Source organism: Scyliorhinus canicula, chromosome 3, assembly GCF_902713615.1.
Source record: "Scyliorhinus canicula chromosome 3, sScyCan1.1, whole genome shotgun sequence".
In the NCBI taxonomy this organism is placed as follows: domain Eukaryota; kingdom Metazoa; phylum Chordata; class Chondrichthyes; order Carcharhiniformes; family Scyliorhinidae; genus Scyliorhinus; species Scyliorhinus canicula.
The window spans coordinates 73,250,694-73,269,935 of NC_052148.1; the positions used below are offsets into that span (position 1 = coordinate 73,250,694).

At 48.5% G+C, this 19,242-nt stretch overlaps 1 protein-coding gene across 6 annotated transcripts in view; it reads left to right on the top strand.

Annotated features, from left to right (window-relative positions):
• The window catches only part of pdzd2 (PDZ domain containing 2), a 599,663-nt gene that overhangs the window by 509,381 nt on the left and 71,040 nt on the right, over window positions 1-19,242 (top strand). For all 6 annotated transcript variants that reach the window (XM_038790713.1, XM_038790714.1, XM_038790715.1 and 3 more), the window contains one exon: window positions 14,415-14,502. In XM_038790713.1, the coding sequence (XP_038646641.1) occupies window positions 14,415-14,502 (88 nt within the window). The remainder of the gene's footprint in view (window positions 1-14,414; window positions 14,503-19,242) is intronic.

Below are 19,242 nucleotides of genomic sequence, written 5' to 3' on the forward strand. Positions count from 1 at the left end.
ATTGTGATTCTTAAAAGAGTTGCCAACTCTGGCTGGACATATTCTGGGAGATGTCATTACATAACCTCCAACCTTTAGCTGCCAATCCCCCAGACCCCTGCCATTGGTCACCCAACATGTCCATCATCATGGAGCCCCACCTTTCCAAGGTTGGTCCATGTGTCCCGGTTCTGACTTTTGAAAACCTGATCACCCTATCAAGAGACCATTATGAGATGAATACAGCTATCTGGGAGAGCTGTGAGACTGGAGCAGATTACATAGATGGGGCGGGGCAAGGCCATAGAGAGATTTAAAAGAAGGATGAGAACTTTAAAATCGCTTCATCAAACAGATGAGCTGAGCCAGGGCGGTGTCCAGTGATGTCTAAACAGACGGCTTACTGATGGTCAGATTTGTGGTGGGAGATCATTTTGGGGTCAAATATGACACTGAGGTTGTGAACAGCCCGGTTCAGCCTTGCTACGAACTATGATTTATTTGATGTAAGATTTATAGGGTCCACTTGTTTGCAATAACTCCCCAGTTGTAAATCACTCCACAATCTTAATCACATGGCAGGAAATAACACTTTAAATTATGAATTTAGAAAGTTTGTTAACCGTTAAAAGGTAACAAGTCAGAAAGACTCCGGTTTCCTCCCACAGTCCAAAGATGTGCGGGTTAGGTGGATTGGCCATGCTAAATTGCCCGTAGTGTCCTAATTAAAGTGAGGTTAAGGGAGGGGGTTGTTGGGTTACGGGTATAGGGTGGATACGTGGGTTTGAGTAGGGTGATCATGGCTCGGCACAACATTGAGGGCCGAAGGGCCTGTTCTGTGCTGTACTGTTCTATGTTCTAAAGACAAAATCGAAGTGTCAATTAACAGTAATTAGCAGAAATTAACAGTCAGAGGAGAAAGCTTAAATTTGGATTTGGGATTGTTATCACATGTACCGAGGTTCAGTGAAAAGTATTGTTCTGCATACAGTCCAGATAGTTCCATACATGAAAAACATAGGACACATAAATACACAATGTAAATACATAGATATAGACATCGGATGAAGCATAGGGAGTGCAGTACTACTCAGTAGAGAAGATGTGTGAAGAGATCAGTTCAGTCCATAAGAGGTCATTCAGGAATCTGGTAACATCGGGGAAGAAGCTGTTTTTGAATCTGTTAGTGCATGTTCTCAGACTTTTGTATCTCCTGCCCGATGGAAGAAGTTGGAAGAGTGAGTAAGCCGGGTGGGAGGGGTCTTTGATTATGCTTCCCGCTTTTCCAAGGCAGCGGGACAGAGTTAATGGATGAGAGGCTGGTTCGCGTAATGGACTGGGCTGTGTTCACGACTCTCTGTAATTTCTTACGGTCTTAGGCTGAGCAGTTGCCATACCAGGCTGTGATGCAGCCAGATAGGATGCTTTCTATGGTGCACCTATAAAAGTTGGTAAGAGTCAATGTGGACATTCCGAATTTCCTTAGTTTCCTGAAGAAGTATAAGCACTGTTGTGCTTTCTTGGTCATAGCATCCATGTGGGTGGAACAGGACAGATTGTTGGTGATGTGCACACCTAGAAATTTGAAGCTGTCAACCATCTCCAGACAGGCAGGGATGTGTACGATACTTCGCTTCCTGAAGTCGATGATTAGCTCCTTAGTTTTGCTGATGTTGAGGGAGAGATTGTTGTCATTACACCAATCCCCTAGGTTCTCTATCTCCCTCCTGTACTCTGGCTCATCGTTGTTCAAGATCCGACTCACTATGGTCATGTCATCAGCAAACTTGTAGATGGAGTTGGAGCTGATATTTGCCACACAGTTGTGTGTGTATAGGGAGTATAGTAGGGGGCTAAGTATTCAGCCTTTTGGGGCCCTGGTATTGAGGACTATTGTGGAGGAAGCGTTGTTGCTTATCTTTGCTGATTGTGGTCTATGGGTCAGGAAGTCGAGGATCCAGTTGCAGAGTGAGGAGCCAAGTCCTAAGATTTGGAGCTTTGATATGAGCTTGGCTGAGATTGCAGTGTTGAAGGTGGAGCTGTAGTCAATAAATAGGAGCCTGATGCAGGAGTCCTTGTTGCTGAGATGCTCCAGGGATGAGTGCAGGGCCAGAGAGATGGTGTCTGCTGTGGACTGGTTGTGACGATATACGAATTTCAGTGGATCAAGGCATTCTGGGAGTATGAAGTTGATGTGTCTCGTGACCAACCTCTCGAAGCACTTCATAATGATCGATGTCAAGGTTACCGGGCAGTAGTCATTGAGACACGTTGCCAGGTTCTTCTTTGGCACCGGTATGATGGTGATGTTCTTGAAGCAGGTGGGAACCTCGGAACATAGTAAGGAGAGGTTGGAGATGTCCGCGAACACACCCGCCAGTTGGTCTGCGCGGGATCTGAGTGCATGACCAGGGATTCTGGCAGGATCCATCGCTCTCCGAGTGTTCACTTTCAATTTAATAATTCAATTTAACAATTGAACAGACTTCTCAGCACCTTTCTCGGACCAATATGTGAAGTGAAGGCTCCGAAAACGTGGATACCATGTAAAAACACCTCTCAATATGGCTTCATGGGATCCATTTTTTTTTAATACCTTAAAGATGTTGGGAGCCCACCTTAGTCAATTGGTCTATAACTTTTCAATAATGAAATAAGAGCCTATTGGCTTTTAGCTAATTAGCTAATTGGGGCTGGTTTAGCACACTGGGCTAAATAGCTGGCTTGCAGAACAAGGCAGCAGCGCGGGTTCAATTCCCGTACCAGCCTCCCCGAACAGGTGCTGCAATGTGGCGACTAGGGGCTTTTCAAAGTAACTTCATTGAAGCTTACTTGTGAATATAAGCGATTATTATTATAATATATTATAATATTACAATTACATAAGTTGTCTCAACTTTAAGACAATGGCTCCCCATAAGCTATATCTCTTGGGTTAGCTTAAGTGTCAACCAATAATTGGTTAACATATCTGTCTGTTATTTACAATTGAGACATCTTGGGCGGAATTCTCCGCAGCCTGACACCAAAATTGTGTTCAGCGATCGGGCGGAGAATGGATTCCCATGCCGAAATCGGGGCCGGCGCCGATTTGACACGGTCCACCATTCTCATTCCCTTCCAAACTGGCATCATCGTGCTGTTTCGTCGGCTAGCCCACCTGTGATGCCCCCCCCCCCCCCCCGCCCACCTGTGATGCTTCGCCCCTGTTGTGCTGGGTTCCTGACGGCGCGGGCCACATGTGGTCCCAACCATGCGGGATCCCGGCATGCTGGCTGCGGACTGTGTCCAGCACTGCCACACTCAGATGGGATCTGTGCCGCTGGCCGGGGGGAGCTTCGGCTGGGGGGACTGGTGGAGCGTGGCCAGAGGGTGGGCTGTGGGGTCATGGATGGTGGGTTGTACGGCCGGCGCCATGTTGTATGGCGCAACCAGTGCAGGTCGTTAGCCATGCTCATGTGCGGCCTGGGACCCGGCCATTCTCCAGCTGTTTTCAGTGCGGGCGGCAGGAGTTTCAGTCTGTGCCGGTGCTAGTCTGTCACCGGTACTGGAATCGGTGAGGCACCCGATTTTTCGGTCATGAAAGACCACACATGCTCCGCTGGCATCAGCACTTAGTCTCCCAAACATAGAATCCAGCACTTTGCGGGATTCTCCAATCTCGCGGCAGTGTCCACGCGGTCGTAAACACCGTTGCGTTTTACGACGGCGTGGATGGGCCGATTCCAGGACTAATTCTGGTCCCTACAGGGGGCCAGCACGGCGCTGGAGCGGTTTTGCACCTCTCCAGCTGCCGGTCCCGGCGCGAATTGTGCGGTGCAGGATCCGCGCATGTGCAGTTGCGCCGGTGCCAATGCGCACATGCACAGTGGTTTCCTTCAAAGCGCCAGCCCCGACGCAACATGGCGCAGGACTACAGGGGCCAGCGCGCAGGAAAGGAGGTCCCAAGCCACAGTGGCAGCCCACGGAATAGTGGGCCTCAATCACAGGCCAGGCCACATCGGATTATTTTAATAATCAAGTGTTAATTATATAACGTGTTTATAATTATACAAGTTATAAACGTTTTGTGTTACAGATTACATTACCATATTCAGCCTTACTACCACATCTATCAACGAATATTTATTCTTTAATTTTTTTACAATTTAAGGCAATCGATTGAGCTAACCTGGCTGGTTTAATGCAGTTGCTAAATTACGAAATCTCCAGTCCCCGGAGAATCTCTCGCCCGTGGATTACGCGGTGCGGCTGGGGGGCCATTGGCAGAGGCCCCCCCCCAGCAATTCTCCGGGCAAAACTGACTGAGATCCCGATGGCACAGTTCTAATCACGTATTGCCGGTCAGGAACCTCAGGTGGTGGCTGCGGGCTCAGTCCGCGGCTGCCCTGGTGGGGGGCGGGGGGAGGGTCCAGCATCCGGGGGGGGGGGCCTAATGGGCAGATGGGGCAGAGATCAGGTGGCTCGGATCCGTGGACGCGCGCAACCTCGGGGGGGCCTACATTGTCGATGTCAGTCCGCTCTCCGGCAGCAGTTACATGGAAATTTATAGCTGTATTTTGTAGAACTTCCCATTGTTGTGAGGGATCGGAGCGCCATTTAAAAATGGCGGTAAAAATGGGGCTGGTTTAGCTCACTCAGCTAATTCGCTGGCTTTTAAAGCAGACCAAGCAGGTCAGCAGCACGGTTCGATTCCCGTACCAGCCTCCCCGGACAGGCGCCGTAATGTGGCGACTAGGGGCTTTTCACAGTAACTTCATTGAAGCCTACTCGTGACAATAAGTGATTTTCAATTTCAATTTTCAAAGAGAATTGGCACAGGTACATTGCAGTCTGGTACTGGACCACCATCTTGTTCAGAGTAGTTCGGAGCCTGCTTAAAGCTCAGTCTACACATTCAGTCTGAAGATCATTAGGTGTGGTAAATTTAGAAATTACTCAACAAGGCAAGCAGAGGATGTCAGGCAGAGGCTCCTCGCCTTGCTATTTTACCTCAGTAACATGTTTATTAATGTTTATGAAACATAGGGGGCGGTATTCTCCGCTCCAGATAAAAATCGGGGTGGCTGTCATGAAATCGGCCGAGCTTCACGACGGCCCGATACGGCTCCGCTCCCGAGCTAGTCACGCCCCGGAAATGGGCTAGGAGTGGGGCCGCGGGTGTCACGCGTCAAATGACGCGAAAAGGCTGCGACTCCCGAATGACACCACAATGATGCCGCTCCGCATCGTAAAAAGGCGCGAGCGGCCCCCCTCTCTCTCCCTCTCCCTCCCTCCCCCCTTCTCCTTCTCCCCCTTTCTCCTTCCCCCCCCACCCCCTTTCCTCCCCACTCCCTCTCCCTCCCACTCCCTCTCCCTCCCTCTCTCTCTCTCCCTCCCTCTCTCTCCCTCTCTCTCCCCCTCCCTCTCCCTCCCTCCCCCCTTCTCCTTCTCCCCCTTCTCCTTCTCCCCCACCCCCTTTCCCCCCCACTCCCACTCCCTCTCCCTCCCACTCCCTCTCCCTCCCTCTCTCTCTCTCTCCCTCTCTCTCTCTCCCTCTCTCTCCCCCTCCCTCTCCCTCCCTCCCTCCCTCCTTCTCCTTCTCCCCCCGTTCTCCTTCTCCCCCCCACTCCCCCTCCCTCTCTCTCCCTCCCTCTCCCTCCCACCCCCCTTCTCCTTCCCCCCCCCTTCTCCTTCTCCCCCCCCCCCCCCCCCACCCTGCTCCCCCCCACCCCCACTGTTCGCTGCGTTCTACGGGATGCCAGCCCCGGTTTGCTCACAGTCCGGCGGTCCGCTCACCTCCTCGTCAGCCAGCTTGACTGGCTGACAAATTTGAAAAGCAGGTGTGTCAGCCGGCGTACTCAACTTGCGTGCCGACGTCGGGACTTCGGCCCATCCGGGCCGGAGAATAGCGGGAGGCCGGTTTTGGCCGTTTCGGGCAATTTGACAGGGTTATTCTTGGGAAAGGCGGTCGGAACAATTTGCGCGTTGGGGAGAATAGCGGGAGCGTGTCGGACCGACATCGTGGGAAAAAAACGGCGCATCCCGCTATTCTCCGCACCGGCGTGGGGTCGGAGAATTCCGCCCAGGAGCTCCCAGTGAATAATAAGGGCAAATAAATAATTGGTGGGGGGGGGGGGGGCGTTCTTGCCATCTGTATCTTCCAGTCCCGCCTACAGAAAACCCTGGTGGGGTGTGGATTAAATGGAAAATCCCATTGACAACAGCGAGACCAGCAGATCCCACTGCCAGCCAACAGCCACCGAGAAACACACCACGGCAGGGGAATCTTCCCCCCCCCCCCCCCCCCCCCCCCCAGTATATCCAGGCCGAATTAGCTCACTTGGCTAGACAGCTGGTTTGTGATGCAGAGCAAGGCCAGTAGCGTGGGTTCAATTCCTGTACCCACTGAGATTATTCATGAAGGTCCTGCCTTCTCAACCTTGCCTCTTGCCCCTCGCTTGAGGTATGGTGATCTCCAGGTTAAATCACCAGCAGCCAGCGCTCCCTCTCAAAGGGAAAAGCAGCCTCTGGTCATCTCGGACTATGGCGACTTATCCTTTAACTTATCAGAAATGATTTCATATAAGGGAGTGTAAAATTCCAAGTGCTCTCGGAATATAATAGTTTGATTCTTCCATGAGCAATCCAAGAATTAAATTATTATAAATAGTTTTCCCAAAGAATGTTCACCAGGAAACAAAATACTGTTTTTTTTCAGTTCCCAGAAGATTATAGCTAGGTTCAAAATACAAAGAAGCCCTTTTAAACGTCAGATCTAAAATAGTTTAAATTCTAAGATGAAGAAGAATTAAAATATGTAGCGTGTGCATATTATTCGGCTGTTTGTTTAAGAGTTTTTCAAATGATCATTTTTTTACAAAGGGATAATAGTTTTGAATTATTTGTTTCAAATTTTAAAAAAATAAATGTTAAACGTTGACAATCTAATTTTTTTAAATGTTTACGGAACGTTTGCGAATGAAGCCAAAGGCCTTCAGATAAAATAATACATTGTGAAATGACTTCAGCTGTCAAGGTGCAATGAGTTTGGTTGTGTTTTTCCCCAATTTTCCCTTTTCTCCCCTTCTGACGCCAGCTCCACAGCAGCAAAATGCTTCTAAATTACTTCCCAGAATGGCTAGTCTTCAAATTTGGAGCTGGATTTTTTGAAATCTCCCCTGGACTCAACCCCTTTGTTCTCTTGGCCCAATCACCATTCTGGGTTTCACAAGGTGAGTTCCAGGCAGAATCCTTCCCACTATTAGGAAGCCTGCTGCTGCATAGGTACGAAATGTGACCGCGTTGCCGCAGGAACATGACCCGCCACTGCTACTTCTGACTACTACCCTTCTCCAGGTGACCCTTAGGGTTGGCTCAGATCGCAGCAGTAACAAGGGAAATCAGATGGCTTGCCTTGCTCTGAATCCCTGCCTCAAATTATTTCGCAACAGGGGGGGAAGCATCATTCAGCAGCCTCCCACACGAGGACAGGGTAAAGAAAAATTGTGACCATGGTAGGGAAAGGGGAGCAGACCTCACTACCGGATGTTACTTTCCCTTGTTGGGAAAGGATGGTGGAGGAAAATACAGCTTTTAGTGTCAGCAAGTTCCATGACTGTGGAGAGTTATCGCAGCCAAGGCTGATTATATCCTTAACTAACATAAACACCAACACACTTCCTGGGGAGTCACTGGCTAGTTATTAGGACCATGAATCCTGCCTCGCAGCTTGGGAACACGGGCCAATTGTAGCATTTCACAATTAACTGATATTAGGATCCTGGACCAGAACCGGCATTGGCTAGGATAACGGACGGGAATCCCAGTACGTTTTTTGCATTTGTAAAACTATGAGGAAAGGATACTTTGCTCCGGGAGTGATTCCACAAAAAATAGGCATGATGTGGAGATGCCGGCGTTGGACTGGGGTGAGCACAGTAAGAAGTCTTACAACACCAGGTTAAAGTCCAACAGGTTTGTTTCAAACACGAGTTTTCGGAGCACGGCTCCTTCTTCACCTGAAGAAGGAGCCGTGCTCCGAAAGCTCGTGTTTGAAACAAACCTGTTGGACTTTAACCTGGTGTTGTAAGACTTCTTACTGTACAAAAAATAGGGATATAGAACATTGAACATACAGTGCAGAAGGAGGCCATTCGGCCCATCGAGTCTGCACCAACCCACTTAAGCCCTCACTACCACCCTATCCCTGTAACCCAATAACCCCTCCTAACCTTTTTGGACACTAAAGGCAATTTATCATGGCCAGTCCACCTAACCGGCACGTCTTTGGACTGTGGGAGGAAACCGGAGCACCCGGAGGAAACCCACACAGACACGGGGAGAACGTGCAGACTCCGCACAGACATTGACCCAGCGGGGAATCGAACCTGGGACCCTGATGTTGTGAAGCCACAGTGCTAACCACTATGCTACCGTGCTGCCCTATCATAGAATATACAGTGCAGAAGGAGGCCATTCGGCCCATCGAGGCTGCACCGGCCCTTGGAAAGAGCACCTTCCACCCAATCCCCGTAACCCCACCCAACCTTTTTGGACACTAAGGGCAATTTATCATGGCCAATCCACCTAACCTGCACGTCTTTGGGCTGTGGGAGGAACCAGAGCACCTGGATGAAACCCACGCAACCACAGGGAGAATAATTGAACCCTGGAGCTGTGAAACAACTGTGCTAACCATGCTGCCCCGATATGGTGTATTAAAATAAAACTTATTATTAACACAGTATTAAGAAACCTTAACGTCACAGAAAAGGGCAGTACGGTGGTGCAGTGGCTAGCACTGCTGCTTCGCGGCACCGAGGACCCGGGTTTGCTCCTGGCTGCGGTTCGCTGTCCATGTGGAGTTTGCACATTCGCCCCATGTCTGCGTGGGTCTCACCCCCACAACCCAAAAAAAGATGTGCAGGGTAGGTGGACTGTCCACGCTAATTTGCCCCTGAATTGGAAAGAAGTAATGAGGTACTCTAAATCTCTTTTCAAAAACAATCACAGAATACAGCTTACAATTGCCAGTTAATGCTTAACAAATAAATGGGAAACACTTTGGGGGCGATTCTCCAAGCCCCACGGCAGAGAATTGGCGCAACCGCACCACGATGCCCCAACGCCGGTGCGCGATTCTCAGAGGTGCGGGGAATCGGCGCTATTTGCACCGGCGCGTTTGGCACGGTGCTGGCCGCTGGAATCGGCAGGACCGTCAATTCTCCGGCCCGGATGGGCCGAGCGGCCGCTCCGACATGACAGAGTCTCGCCGGCGCCGGTCACCCCTGGTCCATTTGGCCTAAGGAGGCTGGAGCGGCGTGAACCTATGGGGGCCAGAATAGGTCATGCCCGGGCCCTGTTTGGATTAAGAAATCCAAAGTTCATAGTTTTGCCATTGGAGATAAAGGGCGGGATTCTCTGACCCCCCCGGCGATTCTCTGACCAGCCGGGGGGCGACGGAAATCCCACCCCGCCAGCTGCTGTATTCTCCGGCGGCGGGGTTTTGGCGGGGGCGGGAATCGCAGCACGCCGGTCGGTGGCCGCTGGCGGCGGCCCACCAGCGATTCTCCGGTCCGCGATGGGCCGAGTGGCCGCCCGTTTTCGGCGGGTCCCGCCAGCATAAATCACAACAGGTCCTTACCGGTGGGACCTGGCTCCACGGGTGGTCTGCAGAGTCATTGGGGGGGCATGAGGGGACCTGGCTCCGGGGGGGTGCCCCCACGGTGGCTTGGCCCGCGATCGGGGCCCACCGATCCATGGGCGGGCCTGTCCCGTGGGGGCACTCTTTCCCTCTGCACCGGTCGCTGTCAACCTCCGCCATGGCAGGTGCGGAGAAGAACCCCCCTGCGCATGCGTTGGGATGACACCAGCACACGCTGGCGCTCCTGCGCATGTGCCAACTCGCGCCGGCCGGCGGAGGCCCTTCGGTGCCGGTTGGCATGGCGCCACGCCCTTCCGGGCCGGCTGGTGCGGTGCCAAACACTCCGGCGCCGGCCTAGCCCCTGAAGGTGCGTAGGATTCCGGACCTTCGGGGCGGCCCGACTCCGGAGTGGTTCACTGCACTCTTCGGCGCCGGAGTGCCCGCCCCACTGGTTCGCGGAGAATCCCTCTCCTGATCTTTCATTGGCAGTTAAAAATAAAGTGAAGGGGTAGGTTTTCAGTTCCTGGGAATGGGAATTAATCAGAGGACTTTTGATTTGTTTTGAGGATCTCGTGGTGACAGGAACTCCTTGAAAAATAGAACAAGTCACTCTTGCATAACTTCTGGCAGATATTCCTTTTACTGGGCAGAATCCAAAGAGCCTGGCTGGAAGGAAATAACTGGAGAAGGACTGCAATGTATTTGAAATCCAATCGTTGTACATACCATTGAAGATAAATGAGAAACGGTCTGTTAAGTCAATTGGACATACTGGCAACAAAATGACAGAATCCCATTGCAAACATATTAATATAACCTCTCTCCCCCTTGCCCCCTAATGCAACCCACAACCTTTAAGGAATATAAACATGCAACTGTTTGTATCACAAAGGATAATGGGTGGCTCAAGTACTGAATAATTATTTGTCCTTTTATACTTCTTTAAATTAAGTTTGTGTGGGTGGATAAAATAGTACGGTTCAGTTTTCATAGTTTTACATAAGGACTGTTTGTGAATTCAGTCTCACAGCTGGCTCTGCACAAGGATGCCACTGTCAATGAGTTTACCGTAAATTCCCAAATAGAAATCAAAAGCATCGCCTGAAAATTGCTGTCAGTGTGAACGGGAGTTGGGATGAATGGGATTTCTGCTTACTGCTCAGTTTCTATCTCCTGCAGACTTGCTGTGGAGGTTTTAAGGGTGGCTTGTTAAGCTATGTTGTGCTGGTTGTTACTGGCTAGCACACCAAATTGCAGTCTTGAGATGTGCTGTTGCCGCCCACACAAAATAAAACATTGCAGATGACCTGGCATTGCATCTTTCGGAATGTGGAGGGAGCTGCTGTCTCATCCTTTCTCAGCTAACCAAATTGTGTTCAATGCTCCCCTGGTAGTAGAGGGAAAAAGAAAGTGACCAAAACATAGCCCAAAGTGCTTTACTGTCAGTGAGATATTTTTGAAGAGTAATCACGATTGACACGTAATAGCCAATTCACACACAGCAAGATCCCCACAAACATCAATGTGATAATGACCAGATCACCTGGGGTTTTTTGAATGATGTTGATTGAGAAATAAATATTGCGCAGGACATTAGAGATAAGGGCCGGGATTCTCCCCTACCCGGTAGGGTGGGGGGGGTCCCGGTGTACCGGAGTGGCGAGAACCACTCCGGCGTCGGGCCTCCCCAAAGGTGCGGAATCCGCACCTTTAGGGGCTAGGCCCGCGCTGGAGTGGTTTCCGCTCCGCCAGCTGGTGCGAACGGCCTTTGGCGCCCTGCCAGCCGGGGCCGAAAGGCCTTCGCCGGCCGGCGAAAGTCCGCGCATGCGCCGGAGCGTCAGCGGCTGCTGACGTCATCCCGGCGCATGCGCGGAGGAGGGGGCCTCTTCCGCCTCCGCCATGGTGGAGACCGTGGCCGAGGCAGAAGAAAAAGAGTCCCCCCACGGCGCAGGCCCGCCCACCGATTGGTGAAAAATGAAAATGAAAATCGCTTATTGTCACGAGTAGACTTCAATGAAGTTACTGTGAAAAGCCCCTAGTCGCCACATTCCGGCGCCTGTCCGGGGAGGCTGGTACGGGAATCGAACCGTGCTGCTGGCCTGCTTGGTCTGCTTTAAAAGCCAGCGATTTAGCCTTGTGAGCTAAACCAGCCCCGATTGCGGGCCAGGCCACCATGGGGGCACTCCCCGGGGCCCCGGCGCCTACCACATGCTACTGGCTACCACATGGTGTTTGCACTGGCTAATGCTCACGAGCTCTGACTGTCTCAGAGGCTGGATCACGAGAGAGCGGGAAAACTGGTGCCCTCTGGCTTTTAGTGGTCGTGTCCTGTCTGGTGATTGGCTGCTGTGTTCTGTGTGCTTACTGGTCATCCTGTGTGTCAATCACTGCCTGTCTGCACTCCATTATATACATGGATGTATATCGTGACAACCCCCACTCAGTTGATAAGTGTATCTTCAGCTGAAGGGCATACAGGATCTTCCTGCCAAAGCGTATAATGGTTTGATTCCCTGAGAGACCAAAAATCTGTCTTGCCCTTAAACATATTCAATGATGGAGCATCCATATCGTTCAGGGGTAGAGAATTCCAAAGATTCACATGAATCTTTAAGTGAAGGTTTTTCTACTCGTCTCAGTCCTAAATGATAGAGTCCTGTTCCTGAGACCGTGCCCCCGTATTCTAGATTCCCCGACTAAGGGAAACAACCTCGGTTACTACCCTGTGAAGCCCCTTCTGAATCCTGTATGTTACAATGAGATCATCTCTCATTCTTCTGAATTCAAGGTCAATTTATTCAGCCTCCCATCATCAGGACAACTGTCTCATTCCAGGGACCAATTTAATGAACCTTCACTGACCCACCGCCAATGCGAGTACACCCTTCTTTAAATATGGAGACCAAAACTGTGTAAAGTATTCCAGGTGTGGTCTCGCAAAGGCAAAATTGGAGCCAGCCTTCTTTATTCTTGTACTCAAGTTAACTTGCAATAAACGCCAACTTGTCATTTGCCTTCCCGATTGCGTGCTGTACCTGCATGCTAAGTTTGTGTTCTTTGAACAACTACATCCAAGTTTTTCTGAGCATCAACGTTTACAAGTTTCACACCTTTTCAAAAAAATCTTTTTCTTTTCTATTCTTATGACCAAAGTAAATAACCTCACACTTCCCCTCATGTCCTCCATCTGCCACCCTGTTGACCACTCACTTAACCTGTCTATATCTATTTGAAGTCGCTTCGTGTCCCCACAGCTTTGTATCATCAGCAAACCTGGATATATTGCTCTCTGACTATTAGTCTAAGTCATTGATATAAACTGATCTATGCAGCACCCCATCAGTCACCGCCTGCTAATTGAGAATGCCCTGTCCTGCTCTTTGCTTTCTGTCCATTTATCCTTTCAGAAATCCAAGTATACTACATCTATTGGTTCATTTTTACTTAGCCGAAGAGTTACATCCGCAGAAAACTCTCAATTTTGTCAAATGTAATTTCCCTTTCGCAAAACCATGTTGATATGGTATGATTTTCCAAGTGCTTGTTAAGACTTCCTTAATACTTCTGTTTTACCTCCAATTGTTCTTTGTTTGTCTCCAACCCAGGAGACTGCAATTTGCCATTACATCAGCTAGCTAAATTGATAACTGATTAATTAATCAGATAGTTAAATAAGGTTAGACAGACATGGCAAGGCTGGTGGCGTGGGAATCTGGAATGCATTGCAGTCCTGGGCAACTTTATCTGGATGTCTGCAACTTGGGCATCTTCAGCTCAGAGTTGTGAGGTGGAGTCTGAGTTGCTGACATTTCAGGGCATCAGGTCAGACCATTGAGCACTTTCTGCACTGGGCCCATGTCCTCTTGGTGACTCCCTGGCTGCTGACCTCGCTCACCACGTCCATGAATGCCCTCTTGGTCTCTCTTAATGTCTCTTGTCTTTAGGACGCTGAGGACAGAACTGCTCTCCTATTGAACACTTGGTCCATGAAAGCATTAAGGGCAAGGTCCGAAAGGCTTGTGGTCAGCCTGCAGTGCCTGTGGCCAGTGCTGGCCCTCAGAAGCCTCTGCTGTTCCATTGCTTCAGTGAACAACAGATGTAGTCATGGCTTCCGTTCACCTTTTGAAAGAGCCTTCTGTTACTGGGTTCTATCTCCCGACCACTCATGGTGCTACTAATTGGACAGCGAATTCACCACCGGATCAATTAAACCATTTGCATTTCAGAATCGCAATGGGGGGCTCAGGATCCAGAAATGATTCGGGCGTGGGTTCCCAAGATTGGATTGAAAGTCCAGCCACTGGTGTTGCAGATGTTGACAGTCATAAAGACGAACTAATGATCCTTGAACTAAGAAAAGAAGTGATGAGGCTAATCCTGAAGAGAAAATGATGTACTGTGGGCACGTTATTCAGGAATCACAAATAAAGATTCTGTAGTAGTGTCAGGAAAAGCTGAAGGCAATAAATCAGGAATAGATAATACAGTGCGATTGGCAGATGTAACTTTGGAGGTTGATTGAATCCATTTGTAAAGTGATAGATGTATAGTGGAAATTCATTAACCAGTGGAACCCAGTGACCACATCATCCAGATTCCTGTATTCCTAATGTGTGAGGCTCAGGTGGGAGCACAATTATAAAATCTGCCCTATAATCGACACAGAAACTTCTGAACTCAAACTGATTAACTCACACCGTAATAGCGTACGAGTCCCACAGTGGATTCTCACACATTCCTGCTGCAGTTATTTTGATAATGAGACATTAGTTACAAAAATGTATTTTTTCTGCTCTCTTGTTCAATACAGGTCTCGGAACAGGAAATGGATGAGGTGATATCTCGTACAACTCATCGGGAGAGCATAAGTAAAGATGGGCAACTATCTCACACTCCAGGTACCAATAGCATTTGAATTTCCTCTCCCTTTAAGCTTTTCTTTTGTGAAATAAGTTCTTGGAAGTATCCAAAACTGGGGAATGTGAAAATCCACTTTTCTGACACTCTGGGTTGAGATTTTCATCAAATCTACTGAGTGAAAACGGGATTCTGTCACGAAAAAATAGTTACTGCCTCACTCATTTTCCGAGCTTTAGCCTGACAAAATGAAGCCAAACAAGCAGGGATGTGTTGATGCAATTATACAGGGTCTTGGTGAGGCCACACCTAGAGTATTGTGTGCAGTTTTGGTCTCCTTTTCTGAAGAAGGATGTTCTTGCTCTCGAGGGAGTGCAGCAAAGGTTTACCAGACTGACAGGGATGGCGGGACTATTATACGAGGAGAGATTGACTAGGTTGGGATTGTTCTCGCTGGAGTTCAGAAGAATGAGGGGTGGATCTCATAGAGACTTATAAAATTCTAACAGGACTAGACAGGGTAGATGCAGGGAAGATGTTACCAACGTGGGTGTGTCCAGAACCAGGGGTCACAGTCTGAGGATTCAGAGTTAAACATTTCGGACAGATATAAGGAGACATTTTTTCACACAAAAAGTGGTAAGCCTGTGGAATTCATTACCACAGGAAGTAGTTGATGCTAAAACTTTGAATATATTCAAGAGGCGGCTGGATATAGCACTTGGGGAGAATGGGATAAAGGCTATGGGAAGAAAGCAGGATTAGGCTATTGAGTTGGATTATCAGCCATGATCGTAATGAACAGCAGCACAGGCAAAAGGCCTCCTCCTGCTCCTAACTTCTATGTATCTATGTCGCTATGTAACCCCTCTGTCTTAGGTGATAGGTCATTTTAACATGTGACCTGCGTTTCTATATTGTATGTACAATTCTGATCGCTTATCAGGAACACAACTGGGTGTGGGGTGTGGTGTCTGGTCATGCAGCAAATGGAAACCAAAATGAAGAGTTTAAAATGATTTTTGAGGTGGCAGGGAGAACAAGATCTATATTATATTACGTGATTGTAATACGTCATTATTCTTTGCTTTATTTCCATAATGGCCTGATGGTTAGATTTCAATGAAACTACCAATATTCAATTTACAGCAAATAACATTTAATGAATAACGAATATAAATACTAATGAGTTTGTTCACTCTACAGAACTATAGCTTATGATGAAGTAAATGAGAAGAAGTAATTACTATGTTTAACTATTTGTGCCAACTAAGCTATGTCTCTCCAACACTCTGATATCTAGTCACTCCTGGATCGAAGAGAGGGAAGATCTTCCAGGTTCAGTTTATGTCCCAGAATCTAGGGCTGCACTATGATGTAGTTGTTAACCCTTTATATACCAGCAGATATACAGATCACTACAAAGAGTGCTGCTGCTGCCCTGGGTTCCTAACTTGCTGATCGCCGAGTCAACCGCTGGGTCACTCAATATTTCCTGTTTGGCATCTGCAGCCTGCCAGTGGCATGATAATGATGGCCGTCCTTTAAAATGGAGGCATCCCATCTGCACTCATCTGAACTATCAGCTGGTCAGCCGGCACACTACACCAGCCAGCCCCCGATGTTAAAGTCTGTCAACCTGTGTCAGCAGTAAGCACTCCCAGTCTAGCTATAGCAAGGCAATGTGCAAGCCCCTGCTGCCATGGCAGAACAACAATGCATCTTCAGGGTAGCATGGTGGTTAGCATAAATGCTTCACAGCTCCAGGGTCCCAGGTTCGATTCCCGGCTGGGTCACTGTCTGTGTGGAGTCTGCACGTCCTCCCCCTGTGTGCGTGGGTTTCCTCCAAGTGCTCCGGTTTCCTCCCACAGTCCAAAGATGTGCGGGTTAGGTGGATTGGCCATGCTAAATTGCCCGTAGTGTCCTAATAAAAGTAAGGTTAAGGGGGGGGGGGTTGTTGGGTTATGGGTCTAGGGTGGATACATGGGTTTGAGTAGGGTGATCATGGCTCGGCACAACATTGAGGGCCGAAGGGCCTGTTCTGTGCTGTACTGTTCTATGTTCTATGTTCTATGTTCTACTCCAGTGCATTGGTATGATATTCTTCTATTTTCTGTACCAGCTGCCCTAAACACTGTGTGAGCTTGCCAACATTTTTAAAATTCTTTCATAGGATGTGGGTGTCGCTGGCAATGCCAGATTTTGTTGGCCATCCCCAATTGCTCTTGAACTGAGTGGCTTGCTGGGCCATTTCAGAGGGCAGTTCAGAGTCAATCCTATTGCAGTGGTCCTGGCCAGCTAGGCCAGACCAGGCAAGGCAGATTTCCTTCGCAAAAGGTCATTAGATTTAGCTTTATTGTCACGTGTACCGAGGTATAGTGAAAAGTATTGTTCTGTGTACAGTCCAGGCATTGTTCCACACCTGAAAAAAAGGTTAGGATGGTTACAAGAGATGTAAGAAGATGATCCATGGGGAGAGCTCGCAGAGAGTCGCCATTCTCCAAGTGAACCTGATGGAATTTTACAACAATTGATCGTAGTTCCATGGTCACCATAATAATAATCATAATAATCATTATTAGTGCCACAAGTAGGCTTACATTAACACTGCAATGAAGTACTGGGATTAGCTTTAAATTCCAGATTTTATTCATTGAATTTAAATTCCACCAACTGCCATCGTAGGATTTGAACCCATATTCCCACAACCTTAGCCTGGGCCCCTGGATTACTAATTCACTGACATTACCATCTCCCCCATGATATAAAGCAACAAGAGACTGTTTTGGACTGTGAGCCTACGTTTACACAAACTGGTCATGGAAACTGGTGAATGTATTCACCAGATAGGTGATATGCCTTTAAGGTTTGGCATGATATGCCTTTAAGGCTTGGGTTGGAACCCTGGTGGGCTCGGCCTCTGGCTCCGCCTCCCCGGGGCTGTATATAATGTTGCATCCAGTGGGTGGCACTCAGTTTGTACTGAAGTCTCTGCCTTGTTAAGTTCTTTGCGTATTAAAGCCTTCATTCACTTGATCTCACTCTCGTGTCGTAATATATATCAGAAACACAAACCTATTTCACACCCAGGTGCCAGAGATGGAAAGCACTGCTTAATCAATGCATTGCTCAATATGAGAACATGTGAATGTGTTAATGGTTGGAAGGAAAGTTTCAAGGAAAATGATAAAATTACTCAAGACAGGGAGATTAGGTAACACTTCAGTTTAAAAGACAATGAAGGCTAAATCTGGTTATTATGGACCGTGAAGGGTGGGGGGCTTGAGGGGGGCCTCCATCAGAAGCCCCCTTCTGACTGGGGGCACCCTCCCTCAAGGTCCGAACTTCCCTCCCTCCCCCTATCTATCCCCTGGGACCCCAAACGCCCTTCATGTCACCTCCCAGAATCCCTGCCACTTTCCTTCACTCCGCCTTCTACACTCAGTTCCAGGCACTTTGTTGCAGTGCGAGGGACTGGCGAGTTGCTGGCCAATTCCACCCAAGTGAGAAAGGAAGTTCCAGCCTCTGCCAATCAATGTGGGCCTGTCAGAGTCGGCAGGGATGTCTTCCAAGCCTACTCTCCCAATTGTGGGGGCCATGACTCCACCATTAAATATTCAGGCCCTAGTCCTAAAAGTGTGTGTTCAGTTAGTTAAAATTAGAAAAGCATCAACAGCATATTGGGGTTTATAAATAAGCGCTTGGAATACATGTGTAACAAAGAAGATATAAATTTGTCCGAATTATTGCTTTGGTTAAAGTTAAAATATAATTGGCAGTTTTGAGTGTCTCCTCTCCTCAGAGTTCAGACTTTCACAGATGAAGCCTCCATCTCAATCTGTGGAACAAATGAAACATTCTTTGTTGACCTTCAATGTGGTTCTTCCCCTTTAAATGATCCCATCCTCTTTGTGGGCCACAGCATTGCCAGTATCTTCCTTCCCCTGTTGGTGGTGGGACCTGGCGAGGCATTTGTCTGACCGAACAAATGATCTGCAAGCTGGAGAATGGGTCCAGGTCACAGTGGAGTCAGGGCAGAGATCTTGGTGTGATTATCCAGGGGTGCGTTGAGAAAAATCCATTCCTCAGAGTTAGATTACAACCAGGTGGAAAACAGCAGGCTACGAGAAGTGGATTTGTTTCCTCATTTTATACGCAGTGAGCCAATAGATCAAATTTCAAAGTTACTCAAGCAGTGTGGAATGAATATTTTGTGTCTGTTTCTGTGCTGTAAGTTCTGTGTATTAATGCTGACCAGTCAGTGCTCAATGGTGACACAAACATCCCTCGTGAGCTTTACACCAAAAAAACAATGCTTCATCCACAACTGCAAGTGCACCATAGTAAACAATGAGGAAGAAACATTTGTTATAATCATAGAAATAACTGAGGAGAAGAAGGAAGGTTTTAGGGGAAGATGAGAAAAGATTGAACTTGGATCTTACTTGGGCACCCCTGCCTCATACCCCTGTGTAAGTCAAAGCTTTGTGAGCTCATATAATTTGTCCTCACCCTCGCTCATGGTGCCACACACAGCAACCGCACCCATGCCACAAATCGCTGCCCAAACCCAATCCTTCCCAAAACTTCTAACAAGTACCGCCACTCCTTCCGATCAAGTGCCTTCTCAGCGTCCATGGACACCACCACCTCCGGTACCAGAGCCCCCGACGGATTCACCACCACATTCAACAGCTGATTATATTACTTGTGAGCTGCCTGCCCTTCACAAGGCCTGTTTTTTTTTTAAATGTTTTTTATTGAGTTTTCATATTTTATAT